The sequence below is a fragment of the Grus americana genome, chromosome 11 (assembly GCF_028858705.1).
Source record: "Grus americana isolate bGruAme1 chromosome 11, bGruAme1.mat, whole genome shotgun sequence".
NCBI lineage: Eukaryota > Metazoa > Chordata > Aves > Gruiformes > Gruidae > Grus > Grus americana.
The window spans coordinates 20,788,030-20,809,658 of NC_072862.1; the positions used below are offsets into that span (position 1 = coordinate 20,788,030).

General features: G+C 36.6%; 1 protein-coding gene across 26 annotated transcripts in view; it reads left to right on the top strand.

The window, feature by feature from the left end:
• Positions 1 to 21,629, top strand: part of ATP2B2 (ATPase plasma membrane Ca2+ transporting 2) — a 427,949-nt gene that overhangs the window by 316,731 nt on the left and 89,589 nt on the right. For 11 of the 26 annotated variants that reach the window (XM_054838305.1, XM_054838309.1, XM_054838304.1 and 8 more), the window contains 5 exons: positions 6,711 to 6,968; positions 7,980 to 8,105; positions 15,328 to 15,453; positions 17,277 to 17,309; positions 18,893 to 18,985. In XM_054838305.1, the coding sequence (XP_054694280.1) occupies positions 6,711 to 6,968; positions 7,980 to 8,105; positions 15,328 to 15,453; positions 17,277 to 17,309; positions 18,893 to 18,985 (636 nt within the window). Of the gene's footprint in view, positions 1 to 6,710; positions 6,969 to 7,979; positions 8,106 to 15,327; positions 15,454 to 17,276; positions 17,310 to 18,889; positions 18,986 to 21,629 lie in introns of all 26 variants that reach the window. The other 15 variants (XM_054838328.1, XM_054838327.1, XM_054838320.1 and 12 more) reach the window with 4 other exon arrangements.

Consider the following 21,629-nt stretch of genomic DNA (forward strand, 5'->3'; position numbering starts at 1 on the left):
GTGCTCTTTGGATTGATTTTGTAGCAAATTATATGACACAATGAGGAATTTGTAAAAATAAATACTACGGTATCTGTTACAGCTTAAAAAGTCCTGTTAAGGAGGAGAGTTTATGGTATTTATTCCATGATTTTTGGTGGTTGTTCCTTTTCCTACCCAACTGAATAAAATCAGAAATGTTGCTTGTGATGTTAGTAACGAGAGCCCAGCTCTACTAATGAAAAAGCTCTGAGTTAGAGCTGCTCAATTTGCTTTAGTAACATCAGGGCTGGAGTTGCAAGTAAGGAAAAATGGCTTTACAGAAAGCGATTAAATAAAAAGTTTTTATCATGGGAACTGTTGTCTTTCTGATGACAACACCAGTTTGACTGACTAAAAAAATTACCTCTGGGGGCGTTACGAGATTTTCCTAGGGAATTTAAATGCCACAAGGTATTCTCAGCTTAAAAATAGAAATGTGTAGGTTGAACTGAGTAGCTGAGAGGTACGTGCTGTAGGTTGGGGACTTAGGAATACAGATGTTCACAGATTTTTAAAAATACACTTTTTTCTGATTTAAAAATTACCATGCTGCAGCTTAAGACTGTATGGCTTGTAATTATAATTGTTATGCTATTCAAAGCAGCTTTAAGAATCTCCTCATACCTATTTGAAATCTTAAACAGATACTCGTTAGCTGCACAGCGCTTATACGCTTCTTTCTGTATTTGCCCCGACTTGGTTGATATGACGAGAAACGTATATTGAAACGGTGTCTATGACCGTAAAAGCATTCCAGTTTCCAGCAGAACCTGAGCCTGGTAAAGTGTCAGATGATGCTGTCTGGCTATTTGTGGCCTTTTCGGTTTGGGTTTTTTTTTTTTTCCCCCCTTTCTGGCTTTCACCAAATTGAAGTGATTAATAACATCAATCAAATTATTTTCTCCTGCCAGTTACCGTGTTGTTTCTTGCTCACTGTCTTCCTGAAGTGCTTTAACGTGCTCTTAAACCTTCTGCTCCTTTCTTACCTTCCCCTTTTGGCACAAGTGTCTTTGAGTCTTCTCTATGCTACAGTTCCCTTTTAATAGCCTGTGCCTTGCTTGCTTATTTTTTCTTTCTAAAACTTTATATATAATTAAAATACTGCTAATGCAGAGCAGGCTTCTCAGATTAATTTTGAAATTCCTGGCAATTAATTAAGCGCATAAACGGTCCAGCACAGGCTGCGTGCCGGGATATTGCTCAGCTTTCCAGGTTCTTGGGCAGGTTTCGCAGCCCCTCGCTCTTGCACCCAGGTTGCTCGCAATCTCTGATGAGGCAGAAACCCAGGTTGCTGCGACTTCAGATGGACCGACTACGCGTGGTGGTTTGAATTACTTTCCCATTCTTTTTTTCCTGAATCCTCTTTACCTTTGGATTCTATCTTCCTCTCGTTTCTATAGAAAACTTTTTCAAGTCTTTTCTGACGTGTTTCTGGTCAAATGTTAAGCCTTTAAAATTCTGTTCTCCTTCCACAAGTTTTTGGTAATATACTTTTGAGATATTTTATGGAGGACACAATCATATTGGTCCCCTTTTGTACTTCTGAGCGCTCTCTGAAGCCACCCTGTCAGCTCTTCCCACTCCTCTGTGGGGCACTCGGCTCACCTGCCCGTCCCTGTGCGCTTTTTTTGGAATAAGCTAATCCATTTTATGACTTCGTCTGCTTTTTTAATGCCAAATGAGTTACAGCCCTTTACATTCATGACTTGCAGTCAAATCTTTCGAATCTCAGTTTCAAACTGAGTACGCATTTTCTGTCTCACGAGGATGAGGCTTTGGGGAATGACACACACATGGCATATGTTCGTAGCTATGGTAGAAAATAGCTTCGTATTAAAAATGTGTTTACTTCTTGGAAATTGGATTTTCTGAACAGATAGGACCTATGTTAAATAGAATTTTAACTGAGTACTTCACAATTCAATGTCAAGGAATAAAACCCTACTACAAATCACATATGCCTATTAAAAATTCTTTTGTGATGTTTTCAGTCTGTGCCTTTCAATAAAATCTCAGGCATATTTTTTGGTAACATTGGGAACCAAGTACTATCCTGTGAAAATATAACAGCAATCTTAGACCTTAACACAATTTTTTAAAGTTTATATGGAATAAACATTAGATGCTTTGAACTGTATTTTGCTACTTAGGATTATTATTATTATTATTATTATTATTATTATTATTATTATGCCTTTTGTGTGTCTTATTTATATTCCTTCTTTTCCCCTTAACTGTAAAGTCAATACTGTGTCACTCTGTGTACTACGATGAGGAAGACAGTCGAAGTGTATAGTTAAGAAGTATGTGGGGGTTTTCTCCTACGAATACGTATGGTTTCTTCCTGTAAATACATATAAGTCTTTCTAGAATGTCTAGAAAATCCTGTGCGACATAATGGCAGAAGAAAGATAACAAGTTTTTCCTTAAGTATATAAGAAAGAATTGTACAAACTTATACCAATGGAGATGCATGTTTCCTTTTTTTAATTTTTTTTTTCCCCTATTAAAAGGGAATACATCTAAAATAGTTTTCAAGCAAGGACACAACATAGTTCAAGAAAATGTTTCCTGACAGATAGGTCATCTCTTGAAGGGCAGGTGGCATTTTTAAATCCTGCTTGTCTGTTAAAAAAAAAAATCTGTTCTGAAATCTTACTATGGTAAGAACTAGATAGTTATCTACTCCCTTGAAGTTGATAGCGTTTATTCCTATAATGAGAATGATTTGCACATTTTGCATTAATGTATTTAGCACTTTTATTCCATTTCATTTCTGTGGGACTGTAAAAAGCAAAGACAAAATTCTGGGGAAGTCTGATGATCAGCTTGGTTAATCATTTAAAGATCCTGGTTTTAGTTATCTTAGGTTAGATCCACAAAAAGAGCAATTTCATTTCTGAACTGTTGTTACAAGTGTCTACCTCAGAATCTTCGATATTCAGAAGCCTTGCTCAGCTCCTGCTTAAACTTGGAGATTACCTTGTCCTTTAGGTTCAAACTCCTTACAGAGCTGAAATTCTGCTTCCTCCTAACCTGAAACATACTGATAATGAAGTATTGGGGTTTTTTTTCTGGTCACTTAGGACCACCATTCATCTGGCATGTGGGATTAAATGAGGGAATCGGGTAGAGCAGACAGGAACGCGCGTGTCCGTGGTGCTTAGGAGAGGGCATGGCTGGGGATCTGCAGGGCAGTGACTGAGATTCCCATTTGTGTCCTGTCAGCCTTTTTGTGGTCTGTAAAATTGGGCTCCTGAGTTCTGATCCTTTGAGAGAGGGGAAAAATAAAAAAGACTTTGTTTCCCATATGTGGTTGACTGTTTTAATTCTGAGTCATATTGAATAAAAACAGTGGGAGCTGTCTGCTTCGTGCTACCTGTCCACCTCTGTGGGAGAATTTACGTCTTGGTGTGTCAGAATGCCAGGGAAGCCACACTTGTAGTTTTACAGAAGCCAGATCGACTCTCGACCAATAAGAATTCTAAAATCCATGAAGCAACTCACCATTTCTTCCATCCATCTAGAAGACTAACTTCTGGTTTTGACCATGTTAATCAATTAATTAATTTTTGACCATGTCTATCAATTAATTTCTCTACTCCTGGCTCTCACGCCAAGAATTCCTTCCTCCCCTACAAGTACCTTTCCTCCATCTGAATTTAGCATTGCCTGATTGAATGAACAGAAAATAAATTAAATGCATTTGAACTTTTGTTGTTTCCATTGGGTTATGGAGAATTTTCGCAGGATTTTAGAAGTTAAAATCATGAATTGTTATTCAGTACAGAAGCTTGTCAAATTTAGGGACACTTTCCAAGAGCTTGATCTAAGTTCAGTCTGTTTTCTCCAGATTTTCTTTCATTCTTACAAACAATTTTTTCAGCTGTAATATGAAGAGTGAATTATATTCTTTGCTTGCGCATAATCTATGAGACAGGTAAACACAATTCCTTTCATCTTAATGATAACATCTTGTATTATTTATATGCTATGTTAGACTATTTTTTCTGGTTATATGAACGAACTAGGAATGGTATTGTGATATTAACACGGAGATCAGTTCTGACAACATGTACATTAATTCCATTACTCAAGTCAATGAATATTTTTATTTTTAACTTGTTTTTACTGAATCAAGAAGTTCGGGGTTTTTCTCCTGAAGGGACACAGCAATGTTACTCTCCGGGCCATTCCAGGTACAGGGGGTTAGCGCTGGGTTCAAGTGCACCGACTAGCTGTCATTTTGTTTCTCCGACTCACCTCGGAGGCAGTGACCAGGCCGATTGGTTCTTTGGCATAACAGCAATGACTTTTCTCCAAACTGGTAGCTTTCTGCTGTAGAGAGAGGATATTCTACTCATCTACTATTACTATAAAGTTTACATATGTCCAGAGCCATAATGATAATGAAGGACAAAGCACAGCTTGTGTCTTTCAAATGGCTGATTTTTTTAGGGCATGCTGATACAGCTCAAATTAAAAACTTGTATTTAACTATTACTTAATGTTAATTCTTGACTTTGTAGAAAATATCACGATAGAAACGATTGGTAATCCATATGCAGAAATCAAAGATTTTCAGTGAGACCATAAGAAGGCAGAATAAAGTAAATAAAGGTCACCCCAGTGGAAATGGCCAAAACTGGTGAAGAGCTGAGCTGCCCACCCCATCGGTCACTCTGCACGTTACTGCTGCCAGTTAACATGGACCAAGGGATCACCGTAGCTTTTGTACGAGCTACACTACACTTCAACCATCTAAAAAGGAAATAAAATCAGTCTTGGACTGCAGCTAGACCAGGCCATGTTTCTTTTGTGAGAAATAGGAGAGGAAGTGTGCTGTTAAAAAGAATAGGTTAGTCACGATATTTAATTCTAAATCATATTTAATGAAAAATGAACAGTGACTTTTTGTCATATTTGCCAAAACAGAATTACTCATACTAGGAAAGCACTTAATCCAAACAAGGCAAAAGTGAATCTACTGGTTTGGAAAAGTAATCTAAAATCTAACACAGACAAATTAAGATTATTAAGGTTCAACAGATTAAAGTTCTTTAGTCCTTCCCAAAAGTAATGTTCTGCCGAAGGAAGAAATTGGAGGTGTGGTTTGTAAGCTGTATTTGCGACTGGTTTTAAGTAGCTTAAGGTATTGAACTTACAAAAGACTACTTATTTTCTTTCTTGGGTGCTATAAAAAATATTTGTTTAGCGAGGTTCTTGTACTGCAGAGAAAGGTTCACATGAGTTATCAGTCTAAGGACATCCCTGCGAGGAAAGCCCCTTCTCCCGGGAGTGTGCTTTGCCTTTCATTTAGGTTAAGTCTAAATTTAAACTACAGAGAACATGGGTAGAAACTCCATTTATTTTAATTTTCTTCACTTAGTGGACGTTCAGTCTCATCTTTCTTCTTTTGACTTTTGGTAATTTTGTTACTGTTCATATGCAAGAGTAATTACTCAGCTGGTTAATGAATTATGATGCTTATGTTACAGGGAAATCTTTGTAACTCAGAAATAGAAATCAAATTGCTTGTTAATTCCCTGTAGTGACAGGTGACGAATATACCAAAATTAAACTTTAGTCATAGATGGAAGCAACACGGTTGCTAAGTTGCTAAACCCTCGTACCTGGGTAAGATGGAAAAGCGATGTCAATGCCTGCCTAGTTCAGTTCTTCATGAAAATTTAAAAGATTTCTTTTCTCCCTCAGTCACTCATACTGAGTTCTTTTTCTTTTGCTCTCCTGTCAGTTGGGATCTCTCCGAATTGTATGATTCTAATATGTGTACTTTGCTGTCCACTGTTAGAAACAGTTGTCTTTTTTTAGGTCTTATTTTATTAAGGAGCATATGTTGAGAATACTATCTAGGAAACCTATTTAAATTTTAATTGCATCTTACTTTGAAATAATTAGCAGATGTGTGTAAAGCAATTCAGAATTAACATTTCAGAATTAATACATAGAATGTTTCTTTTAATACTGTTTTACTTGTGACAAAAATAATATACTTACAGTTCTATAAGCATGCCACTATATTTCCATGTAAGGAGAAAGATTAATTACTATTAGGCCATTATTTTTACTCAGTGTTCCCTAGTACACTTTCATTATCACATTTAAACACTAATATACTTAGTTCATCTCTGTTTTTTAAACAAGTGTTCCTTATAAGTGCATTTAGTTGAAAACATTTAGAAATTGTATTGAAAATTATTTCTTAAATCTGTTTCGACTTCATCTGTTTTCTTTAATCTCAATTTAATGCCACTGCTTTGCATTGATTGATATTACTCATTGTTTTAGTCCTTCTTGCTACTCATAGTAAGTCCTCCTTATTTCTGGAAGGGCTTGATAGCTCAGGTGAAGTATCAGCCCTGTATTAGATAACAGACTTGGTGCCGTCTTTTTCCATTTGTGCAGTTTGGGTTTACCAAGGATACCTTGTTAGTAGAAAAATTGAAAGATCTAAAATTTCTATTGATTTGTTTTCTTCCTCTTTTCCTCAGACATCTTTATTTCTCCTTTTGCTCTATTCTGCCATGTTTCATTTAGCAGGCAGTACTCCGAAAAGCAGTTCTATTCCTTAACCTCGTTGCCATTTCACAGCAAGTTTTTCTTCTTGTGACGAAGATGATAAACCTGGTCTTTGCTTGACTGAATGATTCTTAATGTTGGCTTTGCAGGATGTGGTACTGCAACAGGAGGAGCTGAAGATGAAGGTGAGGCTGAAGCTGGCTGGATTGAAGGTGCTGCCATCCTACTCTCTGTTATCTGTGTTGTTCTTGTCACTGCCTTCAATGACTGGAGCAAGGAGAAGCAGTTTCGTGGGCTTCAAAGTCGTATTGAGCAGGAACAGAAATTCACTGTTGTCCGAGGCGGCCAGGTTATCCAAATCCCAGTGGCAGAGATAGTAGTTGGTGACATTGCACAGGTGAAATATGGTAAGTTCCATCAACTAGGTGTCTACTTTTCTGAACTTTATTTATTCTCCTTTCCCTTTCTAGCAGAATCGACTCACTTCACTGGAAGTGATTTAAAAGACAGAGAATTTTGTGGTGTTGTTATTGTTGACTGTTAAGATAACAATTTGGTCGTTAGGGCAAAAGGAAAACCTAAGATACTTGCTATAAAACTGCAGTACGTAATTAATTTTGGTTTTGTAATCTTCACTTCCTTTCACTGACAAAGACAAGAACTGTTCATACAAAGGTAATTCTCTTTCCTGGAGGATTACGCTGTTTGGAATTTTTGGGTTCTGACCAGTTAGGAATAAGAGGAAGTATTTGTAACTGCTCTGTGAAAGGGAATTGTGTCTCCGTGCTCACCCCACTTAGTAGGCTGCTCCAGAGCTATGGATCCTGTAAGTGCCCCCGGATCGGATGCTTCTAGTAGGCAGATGCCTTGTAATTATAGGCCCCAGGGAAAGCCCTGTGCTCCAGCGAACAGGAAGACTTTTGCAGGACTCTGTGTACTCTGTGTTTGACTGAGCTGGCGAATTCCAGCAAAATGCCTGTTCTGTCAACCATTGAGTTTCTCCTGGACTTCGCTAAGGGCTTCCAGAGAGGGGCAGGGGAAAGGGCAGCTCAACTCTTTATTAGCTGCTGTTAATTCCTGCGAAGTCTGATAGAGAAACCTTCACGTTGTGTTAAGAAGAGTACTCCCCTGCCAAATCTCAGTGATTGTTACGTTCATCGTATGTTAACTGTGACGCATTCTGACTCTGGGATAGCGTTAAGCAAAAAATACTTGCAACACAAAGGCCCTTCCCTATAGGATTGCAATAATATGGCTAATATGGACCGATAGGGTAGTAGTTCTTTCACTTTTGTTTTCATTTTATGTTTTAATGCGATTGTTGCTAATTGTTATTTTATAATAAAAATCATTATGTAATTATAAAAGCAATCTTACTAAACTACTGTGGTTTTCCATTGCCATGTTCTTACTGAAAGGTGATCTTCTACCTGCCGATGGGATATTTATTCAAGGAAATGATCTTAAAATTGATGAAAGCTCTTTAACAGGAGAGTCAGACCAAGTCCGCAAATCTGTTGACAAAGACCCAATGCTACTGTCAGGTAAATCTGCCCAAATTCTTGCTGAGTTGTCTTTTATGCACTGCTTTCTTCGTTTGGCTTTGCTTTGGTTTTCCACACCATCAGGTTTTGTTAGGTAACCGAGGTACAGCTGATCTTATGAACACAGACACTGGCCTTGTCTGTCATTCAAAAGGCATGCCATTGTTTTTTGATTGTGTGCAATTATTTCTAATCATCATACTTATTTTAGAAAGTGAGAAGGTGATGAAACATTTTCAGAGGAAAAGGAAATTATCACTTAGGGAAATAACAATTGTTTCAATTCATTGCATGCTAGTTTTAATTTAACCATTAAATTTCAAAGCCTTTTAAAGTCTCTTTAAACACGTTCTTTGTGCGTATTCTAGATACAATAGAAAAAGAAACAATGTGCTTAGAAGGAAATGGCTATACTAAAATATTGTGGGCTTGACTTCTGTGGTAAATTCAAGTTATTTGTAATATATGTAATTTGTAATATAATTCTATACAGTAAATGAGTCAAATGGAATGTGATTTTTTAATTCTAATAAAGATAGTTCCTAAATAGGTTGGTTGTCAATGGATTCCAGCTGGGATGTGATCACAAAATAACAGCCTGCTGATCTCATAATGATCATCAGTGTGTTATAACCTCAAACAGTCATTTTCAAATACATTTGAACTTTCTATTCATGGAAAGGATTCTCTTTGCTCTCTGGTTGTACCATCAGCCAAGAGTCACCCCAAACAGAATATTTATGTTGCAATGCAGCAGATAAGTACACATGCCCCGACCCTGCCTCGCTGAGCTGGTGTTTGCCAAGCAGCAACCGATGGGAGATGGTTTTGTTCAGAAGAGACAAGTAAGGATGTGACAATTTTGATTGACTTAACAGTGCAAATCCTTTCCAAATTTAAAATTGGATAATTAGTACACTGGCTATGAGATTATGAGTGTTTATTATGTAACTTATGGACTTGTGGTCTGGTAAAAAACCATCAGATTTCAGACAAAAGGTGGCTGTGTTAACTTCAGATGAAGAAATTGCTAATGTCGTTTGTGGACTTGCCATTGCCACAGACTTCATGTTACAAAAGACCACGTTAATTAATTTTAACTTTAGGAAGTTTCAAGCATCTTTCTGCTTGAAACTGTGTATTAAAAATTATTTTTTTCAAATGACACATAAAATTCCTATTGCTTTTGAGAATAAAACAGCAAAACAAATTTCTTTTGCTCTTTTAGGAAAAAAAATCCTTTGATGTCTTTAAAAATATTGTAGTATTTATTTATTAAACATGTTTGCTGCAGTGTCCCTGCCAAGCGTATGCCTTTTGCTGTTCATGTTGTAAAACCCCAAGTTATATATGTCTGAAAAATACGTTTGCATGCGTTCAGTAGAGGCTAACAAAGATTAGTGGAGTAGCTGCAAACTCCGAAGGCTGCATTTGTGCAGAGCAAATACAATGAAGAGCTCAGCATTTGCAGGCAGCGCACATACAGACACGCCGAGCAGTGGGGACAGCGTCAGTTTTGAGTTCTTGGTGTCCCTCTGACTCTTTGATGCACTGTACGGCAACGTAAGGAAGTGTTCTGAATTTCATGAGTGGTCTATGAAACTACTGACTGTTATTTTGCAGAATTTACAATAATGTGATTTATCTTAGTAGTGCAAATATTTAGGCTTAACTTGATTGGAGGTTAAGAATTCTCTTGGAGATGCTTTCCCGTGTGTGCACAGGGAGGCCTGCAGTGATATTTTGAGGAAGGGTAGTTCACTGTTGCTGTTCCTAACAAAATTTGTAACCCAATGTTGTCCTTGAAGTATTTGTGCATTTTTTTTCCATTTCTTTTTTCTTAGCTGATAGTTGTACTGTTTTGTAACTGACATAAAATTTTCATTTTAAAGAGAGAGTTTTAATAATGATATTTTCTTACAGAAACTTCTATCGTGAAATATCATAGACTTCTATCAATTAAAATACCCTGTTGTTGAATTCTCGAGGTTTTCTGATTATGCAGTTTCCATTGATTAATGTATTCTCACGTATTCCTAAATTGAATTAGAACTTTTTGAATGCCCATAGATTTCAGTGGTGGCTGTGAAAAACCCATGAAGGTATTGCCCTGAAAGGCACGGTGGGAGGAGAAAGGGAAAGCAGTCCAGTTAGGAGAAAAGATGGTTTTCTCTTGCTTACCAAAACTCAATTTTCTTTGCTGTAAGGAGAGAAATTTGTCTTTATGGTTTTATTGCAGAGTAAAATAAAGTTTGTACTCTTTATTTTTCTATATTACTAATATTATATTACATATTACTATGCGATCTCTCTTATGATTACAAAGAAGGTAAAGAATTAATGTGCTATTTCAACATGTACTGCACACACCTTTGTTCCATACTTACACTAACGAATTTTTACTCATGCTGTGTTAGAAAATCCCCAAACTCTACAGGCTCAGGAATAGAGTTGATGATTTGAGATTCTATCATGCAATAAACTGCGTTTTTCCATAGATACAGTGCAAGGTTTAATCCCAACGATGTGGGAGCTGATGTGCCCACTGGAAATTGTTAGTAGTCCAAACCCCCAAACTTGGAAACCACCATGTCTTTTGGGGGCGGGGGAGAGGGGGAGGGTGTGACCTGGTTTAAGAGCTGAGTTCCTGTTGGATGTTAGCTTAGACTTCTATTTTTATGAAACTTGTTTAAAGAAAAAAAATAAAACCTCAGACCAACCCCCCCAAAAACCATCAAACACACCTTACATTTTCCTTTTATGTTTGCGCCTGAAGACATCAGGAAGTTATCTCCAGGTAGGCTTTTGGAATTTAGACAAATATTGTCAGGATGTTGCTTGCCACTGTTCTCCCTTCATCATCTGTTGAAAATGAAAACAACTCAAGTTTGAGAGAGGAGTAACTGAAAAAGGCAACATTTGAATTGCAGCCACAGTTTGTTTTGTGAGGCTAAATTTGGTGAAAGATAAACACCCTGAATCAGGAAGTATTATTTTCACCATTGGCACCTGAAACAACATTTTTAATAGCCAGTCAGTTTCAATGACATAATTAAACTAAATGAGTTTCTGTGTTTAATGTCCTGTTTCATCATCCAGATAGTCATTTACTGTAGTTGAGAAGCAACTCCAAGAGTACAAGTGCTGACTAAACCAGATGGTTCATTTCCATCTGTATACAGCACATCTGGTACCACCTAGGAGGGCAGAAATGGAAATACAGACTCTGATACACCTGAAACCGAAAGCAGCAGCTTCTCTTCCATAGTTCCACTCTGCTTCTGTCTAAAACATTTTCCTTCTTTTAGTTCATGAACGGAGATTTGTTTGCATAGTGTGGCATAAGCCATTGCAGCGAAAGCCACCAGCTTAAAGGAGACTCTGGTTTCTTTGCAACGAGCATGGCTCTGTATCGGCCACCAGCAGCCGACAGCTTGAGTAAGCACACTGACTGCTACTCACCGGTCCTGATTGAAGCTGACGTGCCCTTTCAGTTTGGTATAGTTCAAAGTTCGCAGAAACCCATGATTCCTAAATACAGAAGTTTTGAATATGAGTCTGGCCTCAGTATTGCACAGAGCGAAGTATTTTGGGGTACCACATATTGTAATAGTTAACATTGTAAAAACCACCTTATGAGGCTTACTGTTTAAAACTTTTCCCCAGGTAATGAGATTAATTTGATTAAGGTATGAAAGAGTTACAGAGGAGCTTGCCTGGTGTAGTTCTCACTGAACTGAGACTGACAGAACATGACTTTATCCTAACCTAACTTTTACAAATGTGTATTTCTATCAATGCACAGCAAGGATTTGAAACAAAGAAAACGGAGCATATTCAAGAACAAAAGAAATCTCGTGGTCATGGTGCTTTGTTAGGCTTTGGAAATAAAAAGGAAGCTTGATTAAGGAATCGGGTCAGTTATTGCCTGGAGAAAAATAGTTCTGATTCTGTCTTAATTCCCTGCCAGAAAACATTCCAGGCTTGGCTTATAGCACAGCAGAAAATTTCAGAACCAAGCAGCAAATTATTTGGATATGTTGAAATTACTTGTAGGTGAGTTTTTTCTGGAAAACACTTTTTTTTTTTTTTCCTCATAGAGAATATTCTGATAGCCAGTTCACTTTATTAAGTGAACTTCAGTTCCTTAATTATTCCTTATTATTAACTTCATATTAAATGATTAATATTAAATATTCCTTATTATTAACTTCAGTTACCTCTTAATAATTGCAGTGACTAAACCAGTTGTTTAGATATGCAGATAGAGAATTTTTGTTCACCACGAGTTTGCTGGAAGTAGCAAAACAGTATAAATCCCCCAAACTGGCATGCTCTGGTTTTCTTTTCTTGTTTTTCAGCCCTATTTCCAATCTATTTCACCAGTACTATTATTAGATTTGAGGGATTCTGAGCAGTCTCATATTTAGTTGCATTTTTCTCTGGAAAGTATCTAATCTGTTTATCTCTTTCCTTACTAAACTAGACTGCTTCCTTTTCTATCTTGGAATATTCACCATTTATCAACTTCAAATTAAATAGCATGTGAAAAAAATGTATTTTACTAATATTGAAAAATTAGTCTTGAGAGAAAGAAGTCAGTAGAATTGTTCAACGTGAAGCTGAAATACATGCTTAGTGTACAGATAAGTGAAAAACATGCATTCATTCCAGAATTCCATTTCTATAACAATAGCCGAGTAAAGTCACAGAGCCCATTTCTTTCTTCAAGCTAATATAATTATAATACTGTTTAAATGGTGAAGTTGCCAGCGTTAGGTGGAAGGAGGTTCTGCGCTCTGGTTTAGCTTAGACGCTGAAGAATTTTCCCAGTGGTACTAGAGGAACGTAATCTGATGATAAATTAGTACCTGCTCTAAAACGTGCTTTTGTATGCACCTTAACAGTTTTGAATTGTGTTTTACAAGACTGCTGTTAAGAAAATGTTCAGAAAGGCATTTCAAGCTAAGACATTTTTTGCCCTTTCCAGGTGCACAGAGGTGAGGGTGAAATCTGCTGGGTGCATGTTTTCTTAATAAAGCTGGCTTTGAAACATAGGTATACGTGCCATTTTTGGGGAGGATATTTCAACCCACCTTTGTAGTCCAATGCAGAAGAAGATTCCTGAAAAACAGAACATAGGAATACTAAAAGCAAGTTCTTAATTAAAATATAATTTAAATTGTGTTACATCTTAAAGGAAGTTCCTCAAAAATTCTGAGTTAAGTTTCAGACGTTTTCTGTTTTGTCTGAACCAGTACAATAGCCAAGGCTATTCTGGTTTTTAAAGATCTTTTCTGTTCCTTGAGGCTTGAATGTAACTTGGTTTTTGTTGTTTGGCTGGCAGTCCTAAGTTGTATGTTTGTGGTGTTTTGCTCTATCATATGAAAGCAAGCCACTGACTTTTTATGGAATCACGTTTTGTCTCAGAAAGCCATAGGAACAGTTCTCAGTGCACCGAGGAGGTTTGCTGCTTTTTTTATTAAAAATATATCTGACCGTTTAGTGCATTTTTGGTTTTATTTGGCTTATTTCTGCTGAAATTTTCGTAGTGTTCTGATGAGATATTTATGCTCTCAAATTAGGCTCAGTGTTGACAGATGTTCTCTCTGTTCTCTGTTTCTGTTTTCCTTTTAAGAACACGAGAGATTTTGATTATTTAGAGAAAGATATTTTGATTATAAGTAGATGTATTGCTTACTATGTTCTAGGACAGCAACTGGATGAGCAGTAATAAGAAAATGGGATTTCTTAAAAAATGAGTTGTGTGTGTGTATATATATAAATATTTATTTAAGGAAACAGGTCCATATGTCTTTTCTTTTTTTCAGCTTTTGAGATAACTCAATGCAATGAATATATGTAGATGAGGATGAACCCAATAAAACACTTTTTAAGAAGGGAGGGGAGAAGTTTAGTAGGTTTAGTAGATCTGAATGCCCAATAAGATTTTCCATGAGAAATTAATTATATCCCCCATTTGCTCAATGCGACAGGCTCATAATTCAGTTGGTTAAAAGCCCTTTTGCAGGAGGCTGTGGAAAGCTTGCTTGAAGATTTCCTTTATTTTTCACTGTGGCTTCAGGCACGCCCTGCTGTGGTACTACAGGTGTCAGTGGCCGACTTCACTTTGATACTAAATTTTGAGTGGTAATTAATGATGGTAGTGGGTAAGAGGTAGGGGTAAGATAGTTGAGAATAAGCATACCAGAATTTTTACCTCATTAGCCACAGAACTGTTTTGGACAAGTCAGTTAATGACTCTACCCAATTCATGCTGTTACGTACAATCATAGAATTCTCTGATATAAATGTTTTCCAAAATGTAAATCAGAACACTTTTGATCATTTCTAGGAATTTCTATTTGTTTGTGTTTCCACAACTCATAGCAAAAGGTTTCTAAGCAGCTATGATCTTAGATGCACCTAACATTTGTTTCTATATAGGAGTAAGAGCTGTAAATAAACAATTTCTATACAATATAGCATGAAATATTTTTCAAGAGGAATTTACTAATACAGTGATGTAATTACCTAGTTAAACGATCCTTCTTGGAAAAACTTAATGTACATTTTTGATTGGGTTTACACACCGAATTTGTTTTCGAGTGTACGTCAGATTCTTCTTCCTATTTGGGAATGTCCTGATTTAATTAAACATTGCCTTCAAGATTTTTCTCTGTATTGATTTTTCAATTCTGAAGAAAATATTTTTAATTTCTTCAAAGATATTTTTTTCTCTGCCTGTAAATCAAACGTAACTGAGAAAGATGAGAGAAATTGCACACATATTTTCACTTTGTTTATGTAATAGTATTCCAGGTACAGTTAGTGTAATCTTGACTAGAATCACAGAGGAATGTTTGCAGAACACTGAAAAAATATTTTCAAAGTTACGAGAATTAACTGTGTGAAGCTAATCTGTTATCTTCCAAGATTATGTAAACTTGGCTAGTGCCAATATTTCTTTTACAAAGGGAGCCTGATGTGTGTGGTGAATGGATGTGCAGCCTAAGATTTGCAATTAAGCATCCATTCTTGGTTAAGAATAATATACAACAAGAGTGGTTATTTTCGGTATGTAATTATATTGGCCTCAATATAGATTTTTAAATTGTAACAAATCTCTCTCAGTACTACAGTAAAAGTCTTGCATAAAATATTCGATGGTTGGGTTTGGGGGTTTTTTTAGCTCCATGTAACTTATATTGCATATTTTCAGGTACTCACGTCATGGAAGGCTCTGGACGAATGCTGGTAACCGCTGTGGGTGTGAATTCTCAGACAGGCATCATCTTTACTCTGCTAGGCGCTGGAGGAGAAGAGGAGGAAAAGAAAGATAAGAAAGGTAAATTTCACAACACATGAGGATGCTCCGAAGAAAGCTCTTGAGCTTTGTGTAGCCAGAGCTCTCCTCCATTCTTGACAAATAAATACGATTTTAAAAACTTCTTTTTTTGTATACATTTTTGTCATTACATGTCACACAGAAAAACAGCAAAAGCTGTTAACCAATAAATACATTGGATAACAAGATGTTTTTCCAGTGTGAAACCGCAGACTCTCAGTACATAATTGAGCGGAAGGGGATCCATGGGCATGCTCCCATTGCCATGTCTTCTGTACATAAATCCATAGTCACCAAAAATTTGCTAAGGTTTTGCTCTTGTGCATTTACATCTAGGTAATATTTTTTCAGAAAAAACCCACAACCTGGCTGTGAAATAGTGTCTGAGCTTCAGAAAGAAAGATAAGCTGTGACTTCTTGCTAGCCTAGTTGTTTAATGTCAGTGACTGACTTCAGAGGCATTTTAATTTTTTAAGGTGTAAAGGTCAAACTAACAATAGTAAAAGTCAAGAAAGTAGCAGTAAATGTTAACAGAGGGTTTAACTTTGATGTCCTGTATCAGTTAATGAAATCAAGAAGTCTCTTTAGACTTTTCACCTTATTATAGTGTGATGTCATAAGCAATTGCTAATTTATGGGTTGCACACTAAGCAGAAACATGATTTAATGTGTGTCCTTTCCAGTTTTTGTTCATACAGTCTTGTAAATTGTTCAAGTCTACTTTCAGAATTTTGTTCCAAGTTTGTTCTAAGAATATTTATCGTTCAGACATAATTAAGGGCCAATTAATGTTGGGGGGTTTTTTAGACATTTCCACTCTTTTTAGTGGTTTTCACTATTAATGAAAGGAATAATTATAGCTTTACTGAATGTTAGTTCAGTAACTTGTCTAAATTTACTTAGTAAACTTTACTTAGTACCTGGCAGGCAGTGTGATTCTACCCTTTTTCCATTTCCATCCTTATATTTTGAAGCTGCAGTTAGGAAGCCCAAACGTAAATGGTTTTCACGATGTACAGTTTCCATTTCTGAATATGTTCAACAAGCGGTTGCACTCGACTCCGTGTTTCTCTGAGGAAATCCCTTTTTACCTGATGAAAGACTTTATGAAATGTTTGCCATTCCATTTCCACACGGAAAGGCACAGTACTTGCTAGGCATGGTAGGTTCTAGGAACATTAAAAGGAGAAAGACCGAAACCTCCCGAAGTAAAACGCTTTCAGGTCAGACTAGTTTTGAACAGTGTCAGAGTCTAATCTTGCTGCCACTAAGAGGAAGACTCCTCAGACCTTTCACGATCTGGCAGCCTCTGTTTTGGCAGAAAGTGTGAAGGAGCGACTTCAGTACCTCTTTGAGAGAGCTGGCTGCCCTGAGGTTTTTTTGTTTAGCTGGGTCGGCATTCTCTGTGTATTATTTTGCTCAGGACAGGGGCGATTCTCCCGTGTTTCGTTGTGGATAGCCTTGAAAGGCAGGGCAAGAGAAATCTGATGTGGCAGAGTAATGCGCTGCGCTGTGGTCGTAACTTACTACCCAGTGACAGAGATTCCTACAGAGGTGCCTAAGAACTTTTTATGCAGACACTAAAGCTAAGTGGGTATAGCTAAAATACCAAGACAATTCCTTCACGTTTTCTAAAGCTGCGGGTGTAGAGGAGTGCCTGGGCAGAGCTGGTAGCAGATTGAGGCCCAAACTCAAATAATGTACTCTTGTATATAAACCCGCAACGCTCTGAAACCCTGCCAGTCATAAATGTTTTTTCTTTCAGTCTTATGTGGGTGTATGCTTTTATCGTTCATTAACATTTTGTAAAAATCGTCATACAGGTGTGAAACAGGAGGATGGACATCAGCTTCCAGGTAGAGTAAGCATTGTACCACATCAAAGGAAAGGACGAGGCTTTTAGCCAGCAAGCTTTGGTGCAAATCAGGGTTGAACTAATGATTAAAATAATTGTCTTTAAATCAGTCCAGTGAAATTAAAGAACAATTTCAAATCAACAGGATTGTTCATGGCAAACATTTAGGTGTGCACACATTGTTGGTGTTGCAAATCGTAATGTTAAGCTTGAATAATCAGTTATTCTCCAGAAGTAAATTACAGTATATTAAATGTTGGAATGCATGATTTGCTGTTAGCAGTTCATGCTGTGCTGGTTAGTATGAGTATCCAAATGGAATAAAAAATAAGCATGAGTAACCAAAACAGTTTAAGTTATTACCATCACAGTAATCAAATTTGCAATTGAAATTCTCATGAATGTAGTTACACAGAGTGTGTTTTTAAATCCTGGATGCTGTTTATTTTCTTCTCCCAATTTACCATTTGTAAATAAACCAAGACCATTTTTCTTGAATAATAAACCAGTACAGTGTGAAACAGTCACTATGGGTCGAGTCCTGAGGGAGTTCAAGAGTCTCGATCAGGATTCATTATAGGATTTCTGTGTTCTATAGTGAACAATTAACCAACGGTAACAAAACAAAACTTAATTAATTTATTATTTGTAGAGACTAATTTTCTGAACAATACTACAGAAAAACCCATAATAAAATAGTAAAAGCTTCTTCAAATTTTTCACCTTCCTTTTAGGAAAGATTGCCTGACCAGTTTCTCTAATATGTAGATCATTGCTGAAAACAACAAGAAGATTTTCTTTTCTCATACTTTTTTAGTTTCACCACAAAACAGGCAATTACGTAAAGTCTATTATTTGGATTGAAAATAACTCATTATTCTCCTCAAGACTATATTTGCCAAGATTCTCTATTTCTTCTCCATTTCCACATACAATATTGAGAAGCCTAATGTTTCTACTCAGATCAGTGGGCATGTGAACTGGGTTATGGCAGGACGTAGACTGGGATGTATAAACAATAATGCATCCTAATATGCAACATTACATAAAATACAAAGTATGTATATACTATGTAGTATGTTGTATATACTGAGGAGAGTAATGAGTTATTTTTGTATGTTGTGTAAACAAAGTTGTATATACTGTGTAGTAGGCTGCATATTTTAAAACCACCCATGCATTGCATAAATTCATTAACTCAAAGGAAATAGTTCAACCACTTTAATATTTGCATAACACTTAAAATAAAAAAGAACTACACATAAAAGGACCAAAGCAATGTACATAGTACTGCGTATGGTCAGTTCTCACCAACTCTCTTAACTTTGTGAAATGTCTTTCATATTTATTTTATTATTATTATTATTATTTCACGTATGAGTTTTTTTGCTTTACTTTGTAAAACCTTTGTAATGACATTTTGCTTTTTAAAGTTATGTTAATTAATTTAAAACAGATTGATTTTGGAGAAAACAAAGCCACAGTATTCCATAAATGTTTTTTTGTTTTGTCATGTGCATTTGTTCATGTTGTTGTTGTTGTTATTATTATTATTTATTTTTTTTATCCATTATTACTCAGTAGATTCTTCCCATCCCTCCTCCCACCCTCCTTCAGCTACAGATGGTGCAGCAGGTGCAAATGCCACTGATAATGCAAATGCCAGCTTAGTCAATGGTACGTCAAGAACACCTAGCTTGTTTTATTTGATCGCTTTCTCTCCTGACTATGTAAGATTCCCTCTTCCTGTTATGAACTGCACAGATGCTGTATGTGCATGTGATTACCCTCTGAGAGATCCTACTCCATAAACTCTGTTGTAGCTTATAAGAGATGCCACAAAGATGCTGTGACTTATTTATTTTATTCACACAGAATTAAGCATGGGAGAGGAAGAAGCAGGACTTATGATCTATTTGCCGTTAATTAAAACTGCAATTAAAAGGAACTGTTCAGTAAGGCTAGTTTCAAAACTTTGGAGTTGCCTTTACATGAAGTTTCATTGTAAAGCTCTTTAGACGTTTGTCAGGATAGATCTGAAGAACACCACCATGATAAATGGGTCATATCTTCTTTTCTTCCGATGTGGCACTCTCATAAGTATTCGTATAGTCGTCACGTAGTTCTGAGAAGTAGTGCTGGGGTCAGGAATCTGGCTCAATTTCAACTAACAGTACATTAGGAATAACTTTCGCAGCTTTGAGCATCTTTTTTTGGCAGAGACTGACTGAAAAGTTATGTTTGTGGATGCCCTTAGACAGCGATCATCTAATGAGCCTGCCTGTATTTACTAAAAAGAAAGAAAAGTAAATATTACCATAGTCAATTTTGACTGTCTCTTAGTACAGATTCTTGACCCCACTTCTTAGCATGCAGATATTTCAGTATCTCTTCTAATTCCGGTATTAAATGGAATGGTCAATATTAGTCTCGGCATCAGCTGTATTTTTCTGATAATGGGATACATCAGTCTTTATTTGCCATAGAAACCTTCCCCTCTTGTACAGCACCAGTAATACTGGCAAAAGGAATACTACTTTTCACCATGTTGATGATAGAAAATTTTTTCATGCAGGTCAGTAGTTGCATTATGCGTGTGAAACTAGAGTTTCTGACGTAGCAATACCGAGTACGAAACAAGTACTAGGATTTACTAGTGTAACATATTATTTAAAGCAATGACATAACAAATCTTTGAGCCTGTTTTTAAATAATATTTCTATAATGTAAAAGAAACATATAACCAGATTTAAAACTTTACTCCTGCACATTCTAAGTTTGCTGGAAAACTGGGGTTCCCAATCCCTACATCTCATTGCATGACAGGAACCTCTATCACCCTGGTTCTAACACCCCAATTTTGGATTCCTTAGAGACCGAGAACCAGGAAATTAATGATGAATATGTAATTCTCCATTCTTTATGCTCTGTAATTCTACTCTGTTGTGCGTAAAACATACACATACAGCGAAGTCTTATGAGAGATCCTTCAGTCCCGCTGGAGGCTGCCGTGTAACACTTAGCTCAGGCCTGCAAGTTGCTGAGTAGTAAGTTAAGCATCTGCTAAAACGCTTTGCTGGATGAGAACCACTGCTCAGTGAGATGCAGAAATAAGCCCAAAGTTGTTCTAACCTTTAGCACGTTCTAGTTGCCTGGTAAATCGCTGTTGTGTTTGGTCTTAATGCCTGAACTTAATAGGGAAATTGAGTTCCAAGGGATATGAAATCAGTGTCTTAAGTAAGTATGAGGTTTTCCATCGTCATCTCTCCCATCAGAAACAATAGTTACTGTCCCTGTTTATCTTGGAGTTGAGAGAGACATACTCAGTTCTTTTCAGTGCACAAAGTGTAGACGGCATTTTTTTGTGCAGCTGAATATGTTTTTGCTTTAACTCTTCTGAGGTGAGGCAGTTGAGTTAATTCTGCAGATCTTTGATCGACATGGACAGGAGATGCTTTCCACAACTCACCTTCTCTGACATTGTGTTCAGAGGAGAAGCGAGACTTGCCAAAGTCTCGTTTCTGTTTAAACTATACATTTTTCTAGTCAGCAGTGACAATGAGTTAGAGAATACTTAAAATGTAGATATGTTTGGGAGGGGGGTTAGAGGGAGAAAGAAAGGAAAAAAATAAGTTCTAAAGCAAGGAGACCAAGTTCATGTAGCTATTTTTTCAATCTGGATGAAATGATTTTTTTTTTTTCCCAATAATGTCTAAGAATTCTCCCTGACACGTGACTGCAAACAAGCATTTTTACCCAAAGTCTAATACCTCTGTATAGAAAATATCTTTAAGAAGAAAAAAACCCCACCAAACCTACAAAAAAACTTCAAGTATTTAGCTCAGGAAACATTATTGCTTGTTAGTTGAAAATCAACACATTACCATTTCAAATAAAACATTGTTATTGTCTTAGCTGTCAATATACGGTTGACAGAAAAGTATTTTGTTTTCAGTCAGTGAGCTTATAGTGATAAATTCCTACAGGGTTGTGACACAGCCTGTTTGTTGTCTGCTGTATCGAAGGAACTGTTAGAAATAGTGCTGGGTACTAGTAGTTGAGATTAAAATACATGATTGTTTGATGGTCTCTCTGTTAAAACTATGGACAATATATTCAGATTTTAAAAGGTTACAAGTTGAAGTCAGGCAGTTGGACTAGATTACCGTTGCGGGTCCTTTCCAACTGAAATAGTCTATCCTAAAGTTAGGAGCAGATCAGAAAATTTTACAGAAAGGTAGTAATTAATTAAAATTCATCTAATTTTCAAGTAGGCTATTTAGAAAAGGTAATTTTTTTAAAGGAAATATGGGAAGCAGCA